The sequence below is a fragment of the Ambystoma mexicanum genome, chromosome 11 (assembly GCF_040938575.1).
Source record: "Ambystoma mexicanum isolate Mex_15411 chromosome 11, UKY_AmexF1_1, whole genome shotgun sequence".
NCBI classification, from domain to species: domain Eukaryota; kingdom Metazoa; phylum Chordata; class Amphibia; order Caudata; family Ambystomatidae; genus Ambystoma; species Ambystoma mexicanum.
In genome coordinates, this window is record NC_090934.1 from 1,247,719,303 (window position 1) to 1,247,732,932 (window position 13,630).

At 50.4% G+C, this 13,630-nt stretch overlaps 1 protein-coding gene across 7 annotated transcripts in view; it reads left to right on the forward strand.

The window, feature by feature from the left end:
• MYO9A (myosin IXA) overlaps positions 1-13,630 on the forward strand; it is a 1,154,601-nt gene that overhangs the window by 478,743 nt on the left and 662,228 nt on the right. For all 7 annotated transcript variants that reach the window (XM_069624659.1, XM_069624658.1, XM_069624661.1 and 4 more), the window contains one exon: positions 2,380-2,469. In XM_069624659.1, the coding sequence (XP_069480760.1) occupies positions 2,380-2,469 (90 nt within the window). The remainder of the gene's footprint in view (positions 1-2,379; positions 2,470-13,630) is intronic.

Genomic DNA, 13,630 nt, shown 5'->3' on the forward strand with positions numbered 1-13,630 from the left:
GTGAATTGGTTTCATTCTATTGCAGCACTACTTACGTTCTTTTTGTTGCTCAAGTTATTGAATGCATTTCTAAGACTGTATATATGTTTGATAATTGAGTATTGTGTGATATTACTACACGTTTATTTCATTAGTGTGTGTGTTTTTGGGCCTGGAATAAATATAGTATTTTTGTACTTGTCTGTCTAAATTGAATTATTTTGTGTTTCACTGTGTGGATTCATGGTGACTCCTGACCCCACTCACACTCTCCTGGGAATAGCCCTGACTACTCTCCACGCTTACCTTGATTTCGGTTTGGCTAACCTCTGAGTTCCCCTGTTCACTATAACTAGGGTGGCGTTCACCAGGCCAGATTCTAGAATTCCATCTTAACATTGACACAGCAGCAAGGTGGATGTATGTATGCTCAGATGCCAAACAGATGGCTGGTATGTGAGCAACCAAGTGCAGTAAAGATGTTCAAGAAACAACCTTGAAGCTTCCCTTTGATGTCCTTGAATGTTTTCATCCTAGCTCAGGTGAGGACCTCGCCAAAAGGAAGACCTTGATGCAGACAGCAACATTCTTGCTGTCCTTGAACAAACAAACGTAGAAGTAATTTCAGCACCGGCACAAGTCGGATAGGCCAAACTCTTTAGTGGGATTTTGAGGATAAGAGGCCAGAAAACACGGACTGCAGGATGGATCCAAAATATCTGCAGATCCCCAGGTTGCAGACCCCTGGCATATGCATTCCCTCCTATCCTGTCATTATACAGTCTTGAGGAAGTTCATGATGTCCAGAATTGTATTTTCATCTTGATAGCTAAGTGTTACATCTACGTGCCATCCCTGGACTACAGGAGATCCATGGTCATAGGGAAAAAGTGCGCAAACACAGAGAAGAGGTGCAACATGAGAGTTACAAGCATCAAAGAAACAGGGAGCCAGATTGCAGGTGCGTTCCCTGGTACATTACCTGTAGCTGTGTCCTCTGCTGACCTTGTAACTGGAGTCCCCAGGTCTTGCTGCACTTCGCTACTGATGAAGTGGTGTTCCTCATAGCTGTCAGCAGACCTGTCTCAGCCTGCCTTTCAGCCTACTACACTCCGATTGCTCCCACATTTTCCTAGTTCATTGGGAAGGACTGCAACCGTATCTTGGACCATTGCACTAAACGACTCTGACATATGCAGCCTTCTCCCTAGCTCTGATTTTTAGAGCTTCTAGAACTAGCATCAGCGCTTCCCTTCTGCTCCCTCAGTCCCCAGAGTTTCTCAGTCATCATGGGGAATGGTCCTCCACCTTCTGAGGCAAAACAAATAGGGCTGATATTCAAGAGGCTAGTAAAATTCCTCATTTGAGCCCACGGAAAGTGGTTGACAAGATCATGTCACGGATTTTGCACTTGAATGTGTTTGTAGATGTAACGTTTTAGTCCACTGCTAGGAACTGCCAAATGGAAACCTTGAAGTGGTATTCCGTATTTCAGTATGTACTACATGTGCTTGAAGAACAGGAGACACGCTTCATCAGTCTGTTATATTGGCGAGCCTCCTATTGAGTGCATGTGCTATCTTGTTAGTAAATCCTCAGGTATTTTATGAAGCAGTTGAGGTAAATATTAGTCTGTGGTTAGTGGCTCAAAAGTGTAATGGAAGTCATGAATAATGGTTGAGAGGTTGATCTTTACATTTCATGCGCTAAGGAAGGATGAAACATTCAATTTTCCATTATTTCTATTCATTTTGTCATTTTCTGCTGTATTTCATGATACTCAATAAATAGTGTTTATCCAAAATCAGAGTGTACTTAGTTCAAGATGAGATTCTGTAGATTGATCAAAAGAAACATCCAGAGTGTACTTAGTTCAAGGTAAGATTCTGTAGATTGATCAAAAGAAACCTCTACACGCGTTTCACCTCTTTTTGTGGATCTTCAGGAGGTGAATGTTATTAATAACCTTTGTGTATTGTTCATATTTGAAAATCCCCAACACAGATCCTTATTTCAGGTAAATGAATTGGGTTTATTTTCCGATAATGTTTTTTGGATTGCAGAAGAAGATGGTACTTCTTGTCACATCAGGCTGTGAGAATAATTGTGTCAAGTTACAGCTGCATTTGAGTGTTTCATCCCTTATCTTTTTTTCCACAACTATGCATTTCATCAAGTTGGGGATTGATGATCATTTTGCCAGTACTAGGAATACAACATCCTTTCCAATGAATGCTCCATTTTACTTAATGTGTATGTTTTAAAATGAAAGTTAATATCGTGCCACTGTTCTTTTGCTGTTGTTTGTTAGATGGGCTATTATAACTTGCTAACTATTTTATACCTCATTGTGCCAATAGCCTTTGTTTGAATTAAAGGATTTGGTTCTGTTGGAATTAGGTGAAAGAGGAGCTTCTGTTTGAAGCACTGATTGCCAGGAAGACCGTAACAGTCGGCGAGAGACTCGTCCTTCCCTACAGTTTATCAGATGTAAGTAATCAAATGTGCCTTAGTTTGTGGGATTGGCTTCACTGTACAAGGGGACCCAAGTACACAAGGATGTGGCCCTTTTCTTTGAATTTCTTAAAGAAATGCTCATCATTCTCATCTTGGGGACAACCGTGTTGATTAGTTTCGTCACTGCATTGAACTGCAAGTGCTCTCTTTTGTACTTGCATTGTTTAATTTTTAGTGTTGTTGTGCCCCTTTTCTAGACATGTGTATGCATGCCTGGATGCAATGTTTATCAGCCTCCTTGAAATTAATGTGATCTGCCTGTGGTGCTTTTTTCCATATTGTAATAATTATGTATAGGATTCTCTGCTATTTCATGCTCCCAAGTACCCACGTGAAGTACGACCTGCTTGCTGGCAACTGATGCTTCTATTCATGTTTGTTTTATTTTTCTAAGTGTCTGATTTTCTAGCTTCTAATTTTCCATAACTGTTTTAACGACGTGTTCTGCATTCTCATGTTCTCACTATTGTTGCTGTTTCAAAGTTCTAGTGGTACACTTGCTCTTCGTTCTCAAATGTTCAGAGTACCTACACTATAAGCAGGGCCAGAGCAAGCATAATAAGCAGATTGGCAAGCTCCGCCCCCAACCATGTGTAGCTAAATCTATCCAATGACTAATTGTTTTTTTTCCACTTATCGGTATGACACAGGCACCGGCTTGTCCTGGCATTGATTTGTGTGGTGTCTTTTGTTTTCTGTCTCACCTTACTGAAAGGGGTGTTATTTTCTACCTCAGAGCTATGGCCTCTCTTGTTACATTACTTGTGCTTGTACAATGGAGAGGTCCTGTAGTGCCCAGCAGGGTAGATTTGTTTTCTTTCAAATTGCATTTCTATTGGCAACAATACCATTGCATTGCCTCCATCTGCCACTCGTTCTTTTGACAAAGGATTTCAACCAATGTGTTGGATGCAGAGTAGTAGACCATTCAGGATACATGACTCTCACAGAACATGCACATTCTATATGGGCTACTTGCACCTGGAGATGTACTGCCAGCGTTGTGCCATCATTCAACCCAGGTCTATGAAAATGCATCTCTTACCAATGCTGGAGAATAAACCAGTAACAAAGGCCTGTCCAGATTTCCAGGTAACATCTCAATCGAAGTTGAGCAGTTAAGAGGGAGTTGTCGCGGTCACCGAGATGACATGTCCCTTTGGCACTGGTGAGATTATCCCGTTCCTTTTGGCATGTGCCACTGAATGAGTGAGGAAAAGTATGCAGACAACTAGGCTATTCGAAATACGTGGTTTCAAAGGCCAGCTAATTTTCCTCAGTGACTGGATCCACCAATTTCCTGGGTCTCAGTATCTAACGTTTTGTTCAGCTTTTGTTGTAATCTGGGTGCACTGTGCCCCCTGAGCATTCATCATTTTTACCTCTGCGCTTAGATCATCCCAAAAGCAATGAGGGCAGGGTTTCTTCTATTAATTCAATACAATACTGTCACATGTTTGACATAGATCGTCATATAAAATGCCAGACGTTAGGGTTTTCTCAGCAACTGGCTTTTTGAGAATCATGTACAAATTGTGGTGAAATAAACTGATGGGGAAATAAAGTGTCTCTTGGAAGTAGAGTGTTCAAACAAAAAGTTCTCTCAGGTCTCAGTAAGTCCGATTCTGGGTTTCACTCAGCAGATTAACACACATCAACCAACTTATATTCTTGAATTCAAGGTATTTCCACACTCTTCTTCAATATTTTTTTTTCAATGAAATGTTTTATTTGCATTTTATAACACAAAGTAGAATACGAAAAAAATGTTTTGTAGTACACTATACAATACAGAAAGTATTGCAACCCACACTGGCTTTCCCCGAAAACCCCCCCAAGTCCATGCTCTTAAAGGTCAGCACCTATAAGATTACAAAACCTATGCAAATCCCCTGTATTCTTAATTTGAGTTTGAAGTGTTCCTGCGCCCTTCTTGTAACTTTCAGGAGGGGGAGCCTCATCTGGGGCTCTTAGCTCCAAATGGGAGCTTGTTGGCAAGCTCCATACGTAGTGCCACTGTGGATCTGGGCTACAGCGAAGGCAGAGAGTTGCTGGGCGAACAAAAGTGCAAAATCCACCTGAAGGTCTTGTTCTGGTACTCACTAGACCTCTTACCACCTTCCTCCTCCACATGGTCCCGGTTCACCAGCCACTTACCCCTGCCCAGTATTTCTCTTGTTCCAAGTCTTGTTTTGGCAGTCTCCTCTCTCACTGTCGCTCTCTGTCGCTCTCTTGCTCTTGCTCTCTCTCTCTCTCTCGCTCTCTCTTTCTACTTCTGCGTCCCTCTCTCTCCTGCTGCTTTCTCCTGGACATATATTCACCAGCTCATTCTTCCACCCTTCCTATTTGTACTCCATAGGGTCCAACACCTTCTCATCCTTGCTACCTTTCTCCCACCTTTCTATGTATGTCAATTCTCCCCTCTCCTGCTGTATAGCAGTATTTCACTTCTTCTCCACACCTCTTTATCACCCTCTTCTTATCCTTTCTGATGTTTCTCCAATGTTCTGCCAACTCTTTATCGCTTTCCTCTGTCTCCTCCCCTTTCTTGTCGGCCTCTCCTGGTTTGTTAGCTTTTCCCTGCTCCTGGGACACTCTCCTCCCCAGCCCCCTGGCTCATGCTTTCCCCATACATCTAGGTATTTCTGCCTTCTGGGCTTTCTACGCAGCCTCCTATTTCCTTTGTACACAAGCTTTCTAGGCCTCTCCTCTAACTTCCTGTCTCCTGCTCTCTTCAGGCGCCAGAAGCACTCTTTCAGTCTCTTGTTCTTGCTCCAGGACCTTCTCTGGCTCCTTTTTTCTCCTTGCCAGCCAGCTCTGAATGAGCTCTTCCCTCTACATCCCACAGCCTTATTCCATATAACCTATCTTTTATGGGACATTGACCCTCCCTTTCAGCCACTCGCTGGTGTTGGGAATCTCTCTACTGTAACTTTAGGCAGCTGGAATGGGATTTGGTTGATTGGTTCCGCTCCTGGTGATGTCTTAAAGCACTTGTAGGGGAGTTGGGCTTTTCCCTCACCTTGCGCAGTCTTCTCTCGGCCAGTCAGACCGTGGCCCTACCACCGGGGTGGACTCCCTTAGCCCAACTTGTCTTAGCTGAGCTGTATGAATATGTACGTCTATGGGAGGTCACTGACTGTTTACGTTTTTATCACCTCATTCCCTTTGTGATTTTTTTATTTGGTTTCTGTACCAGTGTGAAGGGAGCAGGAAGATCGAAGGTAGCAGTGTGACAAGACCATGCATCCTGTTTATGGATCCTCTTGGGACTGCCACCATTCCCAGAATCACATGTTATAAGCCAGCATCAATCCCCTTTAATGACCCCACCATCAAGGTTCGACAGAGGACTTTCTCTCATCCATTTTTGGTTCCAGAAACAGGCTCAATTTAATCATTTCTGGCCATCAAAGGAGGCACAAGACATTTTATGCAGTCCGCTCCTTTCAGGCTTGTTTGTCATTACCAGAGAGATGTAAATACCTGGTGATGGAGTAAAAGGGAGCGGTATGTAGTTCATCAATGCTATTTATTGATTAAGCTGTTTATTTGTGTTCGAGCATATATGTGTCAGAGGCCCAGCATGGTAGTGCTTTTATACTCCGCAGGGTTGTGAAGTATAAGCTATCTAGCAAACTTAAGACATTCAAATTCTCATTACCTTTGTCTGCATTATAAACAGTGACCAGTGATAAGGATTCATGATGAAATTTGGCTCGGCCTTCTAACCCGATTAGTTGGCCAGCCCCATTAATAGAAGTGTGGGTGTGTCCCTAGTATTAGACATAAATTGTTTTAGATCACTTTTTGATGCTTTGTCAGAACTGTCTGTGAATCCCAGTACTGGAAAAGCACAGAACACAAAGGTCAGAACTGTATCTGTGTCACTACACACATAACAGAGGGTGTTGGAGGTACATTGGTAGCACTGAGGAGCCCAGCCCTGAGGCAACAGAGGATGGTGTAGGCTACAATTCGCCAGCATAGGGTCTTGCATGGTTTCACATCCTATGAATATTCCTCGTTGTCAGGCTGGGAATCCTCAGTGATATATGAAGCCGTCTAACTTTAAGCTAAAACTGCCTGTCGCTTGCATAGCCTATTTCTCCAGCATGGGGTCTGGCATGGATTCACATGCTCATGAATATTCCCCGTCGTCAGGCTGGGAATCCTCGGTAAAGAAAAATCAGTATCAGTTTCGTTTCTGATCTCTTTCGTAGTAGTAACCAATCACTGATCTCTGCATCATACTGACCACAGCCAATGACTGCCATCTCCCTAAGCCCCGCCTCTGGCAGCCATCTTCAGATTTTTACCGCACGTTCAAGTGTTGGGAGTCCTCGTGCTTAGCTCTCGAGCTTTTGCTGCCTGTTTCGCGCTTTTTCAGGTGAATTTTCACATTTTTTCGGTAATCGCGCCTCAAGCTCCACCGTTTCTACTTCCGTTAACGGATACCCGTTTCGGGATTTTCCTACGCCCCTCAAGGGTGAAGATTTCGTCAAATCAACCTCTTGGAGGATTCCAGAAGATTTGCGGCCTACTTCGAGATGGCCCAGGACGCGAGTTCGTCACTCGGACCCAAGCTGTTTCGCAGCTGCCCTGGATGCGGGCTGCAGAATGTGTTTAAGGAGGACGAACATTCGTGATGCCTCTACTGTCTTCATGGGGACAAGACTCATGTAGGGAAGGACTGCCAGTTCTGCAAGAACTTGTCGGAGCGGACCATGAGGGACCGTCGATCCCGTCTCGCCAGCTGGTTGGAGAAGGGCTGAATGGGTGAGAAGAAGAAGAAAGGGTCCGAGCAGGCTTCTAAGTCCTGTGCGGGCACCCCGGCGACGGGGGCCCAACACCAGGCCAAGCGCCGCTGGCTCCGGGAGCGCCGAAAGGTCAGGCTCTTCGGTCGCCAGGCAGGGCGCACCTTCCCCGGCACCGTCAACCACGAGCCAGCGCTCTGGTTCGGTGAAGAGGAAGTCCGAGACCCCGGGTAAACTTCGGGAGAAGCCCCGTCCGATCTCGGGAGAGGGGGAGCGAGGCGTCGCCCCTCCCCCTAAGGAGAAGGCCCAGGACGCACCTAAGGTGGTGAAGGCCCCTACCCAGCAGGCAAAGGCCTCTATCGAGGCGATCGCGGCGACTCTGGCCAACCCGGCAGAGACCCCGCCAGCGGAGACTGCCTCCGGGACTAGAGTTTCCCTGCCGCCAAGGAGGGAATCCTCTTTTCAGCCCATCGTCATGGCCCCCGTGATGGAAAAAGGGGGGGGGGGGCACGATAGCCTCCTCGAGCTAGGTGTCAGCCTCGGAGGGGGAACTGACCGAGGCCGTGAGGAATCTCGAAGTCCAATTCGAGAAGGTTCGATCCCGCAAGGAAGATCCTCGGGAGATAACCGAGGAAGACGACGATGGCGAGGAAGAGCAGCCTTCCCTTCCGGCGCAGCCGGAACCTAGGCCTCAGGATAGCTCGGCGGCCATTTTGTTTACGATCCAGTCCTTATGCTCTGAGATAAGGACGAGATTACCACGGCCCAGGCCGGAGGACCCGCAACCTGGCCCGTCGGGAAGTCCTCCGAACAAACGACGGAGGACCCAACCCTCTCCTCCACTCGCCCCCGTAAGGCCTGCAGTTCCCTCCTCATCCTCCCACGAGTCGGGAGATGACGGTGCGGTGGGCTCGACGACGGGTTCTGAGGGCGACGACGGAACGGGTCTCCCGTCGCACGGGCCTCTCCGCCCGACGAGATTGGCTCATTCCACGCCATGATCGCCAGGGCGTCCGATTTGTTCCAGCTCTGCCCGGAGGAGCAGAAAAATGAAGGTTTCCTCTATCAGCGCCGGGAGGCCAAGAGGAAGACTGTCATCGCGGTGCCTCTAATCGATGACATCTGGGAGGAGGGCCTGTCGGTACTCAAGAACCCCGCCGGACTCGGTCGTCTCAGCGGCGAAAAAGAAAGCGGCGGGATCAGGAGCCTCAACGTCGAATTCCCCTCCGGACGGCGAGTTGGAAGTTGGACGCCATGGGGCGACGGGTCATTTCGCCGGCGGCGATGACGATCAAAGCGGCCAACGCCCTGGCGATCGTGGCCCGTTACGACAGGGAGCTCTCGTTTAAGCTGGCCCCCATATTGGACTTCCTACCGGACGACAAGAGGTCCGAGGCCCTGGAAATACTTCAAGAAGGCGAGGGGGCGTAGGGCCACGCCATAACGGTGGCAACCGATATTGCCGATACCGGTTTCCGCCAGCTGGGTAACGGAGTTTGCCTACGACGACTGGGTTGGCTCCGGGCGACCGACTTCCGTCAGGACGTCCAGCCCAGGGTGTTGGACATGCCGTTCGACGGCAGCAACTTGTTATGGAAGGCGGTGGACGAATCCCTCCAAGCCATAAAGACGGACACGGAGACGGCCCGCGCCCTAGGAGCCCTTCAGCAACGACGGCCCTTTCGGAGCTCCGGAGGCAGACAGGGGGCCTCCAAGGGATCCAGCGGTGGCTCGTCGTCCTACCGCCAGGCGGCACGCTCCTCGTCTCAGGAGGCCTACAGGGGTCGCGGCAAGCAGGGAGCGCCTTGCCGCCCTGGCCACCACCTCCAAGCAGGACTGAACCGGCCGTGGCCTCGGGGCCCCCACCGAAGCACCCGGTGGGAGGCTGGCTGACGAAGTTCGTCGGCGTGTGGAAGTCCATCTCCACCGACCGTTGGGTGCTGGATACCCTGGCAAGAGGACACTCTATCGAATTCCTGAAGAAGTGCCCTCACGTTCCACCTGTGGCCAGGAAGGAAAATCACGTCCCGCAACTGCTGTTGGAAGTACGGGCGATGCTCAGGAAAGGCGCCATCGAGCTCGTCCCGAAGAGGCTCCGGGGTGTTCTCAAGGTACTTCCTCGTCAGGAAGAAGACTGGCGGCTGGCGCCCCATCCTGGACCTTCGTCGTTTGAACAAATACATCGGGTCACAAAAGTTCAGGATGGTCACCCTCCAGCACGTGCTGGGACAGCTGGAGGAAGGCGACTTTCTATCGTCGTTGGAACTGGAGGATGCATACTTCCACGTTCCCATCCTCAAGAGTCACCGAAGTTCCTCAGGTTCGTCGTCCAGGGACGCCACTACCAATTCAGAGCACTGCCGTTCGGATTGAAGTCGGCCCCCAGGGTCTTTACCAAGTGCCTAGCACCTGTGGCGGCGCGGCTGCGCCTGCAGGGGATTCACGTCTACCCCTACCTGGACGACTGGCTCATCCGCGCAAGGACGAGGGAACTCGCCGTCGAACACACTGCGAGGACCGTCCAGCTACTCACAGACCTGGGATTCGCAATAAATTACCCAAAGTCCCACCTGGTGCCGTCGCAGGTGGCCCTGTTTCTGGGAGCGAAGCTCGATACAGTGAGGCGCCTGGCGGCACCGTCGGAAGAACAGACGAAGACCATTCTGGGCAAAGTGCAGCGCCTGCTAGCCACGGACATGGCCAGGGTGAGGTCCATCAAGTCCCTCCTGGGGATGATGTCCTCTTGCATCTGCCTGGTGCGCCTCTGCAGACTACGGATGCGCCCTCTTCAAGAATTTCTCGATGCCCGTTGGATGCAGGCGACGGGCACCTTCGAAGACAGGGTCCCCCTCAACGAGGTGTTCCGGCGGGCGATTCAGTGGTGGGGTGTTCGAGCTCACCTCACGGCGGGCAAGGACTTTCAGACGCCGGCGTACCAGGAGACGGTGACGACGGACGCTTCCCTGGAGGGTTGGGGCGCCCACACCGGAGATCTCCAAGCAAGAGGCCTGTGGCTCCCGGAGGAGAAGCTCCTGCACATCAACATCCTGGAACTCCGAGCCGTGTTCTGGGCTCTCAAATCGTTCCTCCCGTCGCTCAAGGGCAAGGTGGTGCGGATCTTCACGGACAACACCACGACAATGTTTTACATACGGAAGCAGGGAGGCACCAGATCCCCAGCCCTATCCAAGGAGGCACAGGATCTGTGGCACTGGGCTGTCGCCCAGGGAATGTTCCTGGTTCCCTTCCACCTGGCAGGAGAAGGAAACTCCATCGCCGACTCGCTCAGCAGGGAGCTGCGCCATGATCAGGTGGATCAACTCTTCTGACGATGGGGCAAACCCCAAATCGACCTGTTTGCAACAGCGACGAAATTGAAGTGCCAGAGGTTCGCCAGCAGGTTTCCCCAGCCGAGAAGCATGGGTGATGCGTTCTCGTTCCCCTGGGACGGCCTATACCTGTTTGCGTTCCCTCCGTTGCCGTTGCTGCTTCGACTCATCAACCAGCTCAAGAGGTCCCGGTGCAGGATGATCCTCGTCGCACCGGCGTGGCCGAGGCAGATCTGGTTCCCGGACCTTCTGGACTGGTCAACGTCCCCACCCATCAAGCTGTCGGTGGACGCGGATCTTCTCTCCAGAGAAGGAAGCGCCATCTTCCACCACGACCCGGCGTCGCTGAACCTGCAGGCTTGGCTCCTGCAGCGCTAGAGTTTGGAGGGTACGATATACCGGCCGACTGCAGAGAGGTTCTTGCAAAGGCCAGGGCATCCTCGACTCTCAAATGCTACGGTCACAAGTGGAAGAGGTTCTCTATCTGGTGCCGAGCACAGAAGATCAACCCCCTACGGATTACAGCCCCTCAAGTGCTGCCGTACCTGCTATCGCTGGCAAAGGCTGGGCTAGCCCATGCCTCCATTAAGATTCATCTGGCGGCGATCTCCAGATATACCAGAACCACAGGACTGATGTCCCTGTGGTCCCATCGACTGGTAAAAGAGTTTATGAAAGGACTGTTCCGGTCGTTCCCGCCGGTGAAGGCCCCGGCGTGGGAACTTAACGTGGTGCTGACCAGGCTCATGGGGCCCCCATTCGAGCCGATGCACTCTGCACCGATGAAGTTTGTGTCGTGGAAGACTGCATTCCTGGTGGCCATTACCTCTGCACGACGAGTGGGAGAGATTCAGGCCCTATCCTGCAAAGCACCGTACTTGACTTTCCATGCCTCGAGGGTGGTGCTTAGGACGCACCCCTCCTTTATGCCCAAGGTGCCGTCGGACTTCCATCTTAACGAGCCCCTGGTGTTACCGGTTTTCTTCCCGTCTCTTTCGTCGCTGGCCGAGAGGACTTTGCACTCGCTGGATGTGGCTAGAGCGCTGAAGTTCTACGTGGACCGCACAAAGAGTTTTCGGAGGACATCACAGCTGTTTGTGAACTTTGGACCTGTGAATCAAGGGAAGGCTCTCTCGAAGTCTTCTATTTCCAGATGGCTCTCCGGCTGCATCCGACCGCTGCCAGGCCATCCGAGAGCCCATTTGACCAGAGCGATCGCTGCTACAACGGCGTTCCTATCTGGTGTGCCCCTGCTGGACATCTGCAGGGCTGCTACGTGGAGGTCGACGCACACCTTCACGAGATTCTACTGCGTCGATCGGGATTCCAGGGAGGAGTCCAAGGTCGGCCAAGCAGTGCTGCGCAACCTGTTCGCTTAAGGTGAGCCTGGTGAGGAGGTAAGAGATGCTTAATGTTGAGTTGCTGTATTGCTTAATGTCGAGCCTGTTGCCACCTCCCGTGGTTGTGCATGTGTGTACTGCTATGTATTCTTATATTCATGAGCATGTGAATCCATGCCAGACCCCATGCTGGAGAAGGAACAAGTTACTTACCTGTAACTGTTGTTCTCCAACATTGGTCTGGCATGGATTCACATGCGAACCCTCCCGCCTACCCCTCTGCGGCTCTTCACTTGGTCATACTGCCACTTTACGTGCTACCAAATCTGAAGATGGCTGCCAGAGGCGGGGCTTAGGGAGATGGCAGTCATTGGCTGTGGTCAGTATGACGCAGAGATCAGTGATTGGTTACTACTACGAAAGACAGATCAGAAACGAAACTGATACTGATTTTTCTTTACCGAGGATTCCCAGCCTGACGACGGGGAATATTCATGAGCATGTGAATCCATGCCAGACCCATGCTGGAGAACAACAGTTACAGGTAAGTAACTTGTTCCTTCTGTCATTTTGGGTCATACTGCCCCAGCCAATGACATTGGTCCTCCTTAACTCCACCCCTGGTGGCAATCTTCAGATTTTCGCAGCACGTTTTCGTGTAGGGAGTGCTCGAGTATCACTCCTCAACTTGCTCAAGATATTTTGCCTATTTTTGATATAAATATTCTTCTTTTTTCTTCATCCGTCACTGTAGTGACGTGCCAGTAACGGGGATCCATTGCTGGTAGAGATTCTGCCATCCGTCGGATCTCCAGGTCGTGTGAGGCCACAAACTGTTTTTTTTGGGCTTCTGCATGCGCCATGTCGGAGGCTAAGAAGAAGTGCCTCTTGGCTTGTTCAAGATACAGCCAGAAGAAAGTCTACATGGAGGACCGGCATCAGAAGTGCATCTACTATATGCACCCGTGCCATGATGTCGAAAGATGTCCCATTTCCTAGTCTTTTTCCTCGAAGATGTGGATCGCCATCGGAGGTTGTTGGCGTGGCTTGAGGAAGGTTAGGCCTTTGACTCTGTGTTGTTATGCAGTCATGCCTATCCAGGGCTAGCAGGCTCAAAGAGCGTACTCTCTCTGGCAAGAGGTTGAGGGTGCTTCCAAGGCGAAGGCACCAAAGAAGGTGACGTTGTCACATGCTCTGACCCCATTGTCGACGAGCGCTGTGGCTGCAGCATCTCCGTCAACTGAACTGGCAAGGGCCACAAATGGGACCCCGTCTTCGGAAGGCCCAGAGGTCTGCAACTCTTTCACCATCGACACAGACCCCGCCGACAAAGCGCTCATCAAAATCCTTGTTGACGAGCCCAAGGCCGTAGTTGGAGAAGACATCATCGTCGCCGATGTCATCATCAACTGGAACACAATCGACATCGTCCGCCACGCCGGCGGTACCAGCATCCGTCCCATCGGTGGCCTCATCGACTATTACGTTTACTGTGTCTACCGTTACTATGACTGTATCCAAGGTGGTATTGCCTCCGTCGGCCAAGAGTGGGTCAAGGGGAAGGGCTCTAACTGCTCCATGTGCGCCTGTGATAGCCACTTCTCCTAGAGGCATCTGCATGGACAAGGAGTTGCCGTTCTGCTAAAGCCCACAAGGGCTCCTCTGCTGAAGACCACATCCCCTGTCCAGGGGACTTCACCTCTCCACC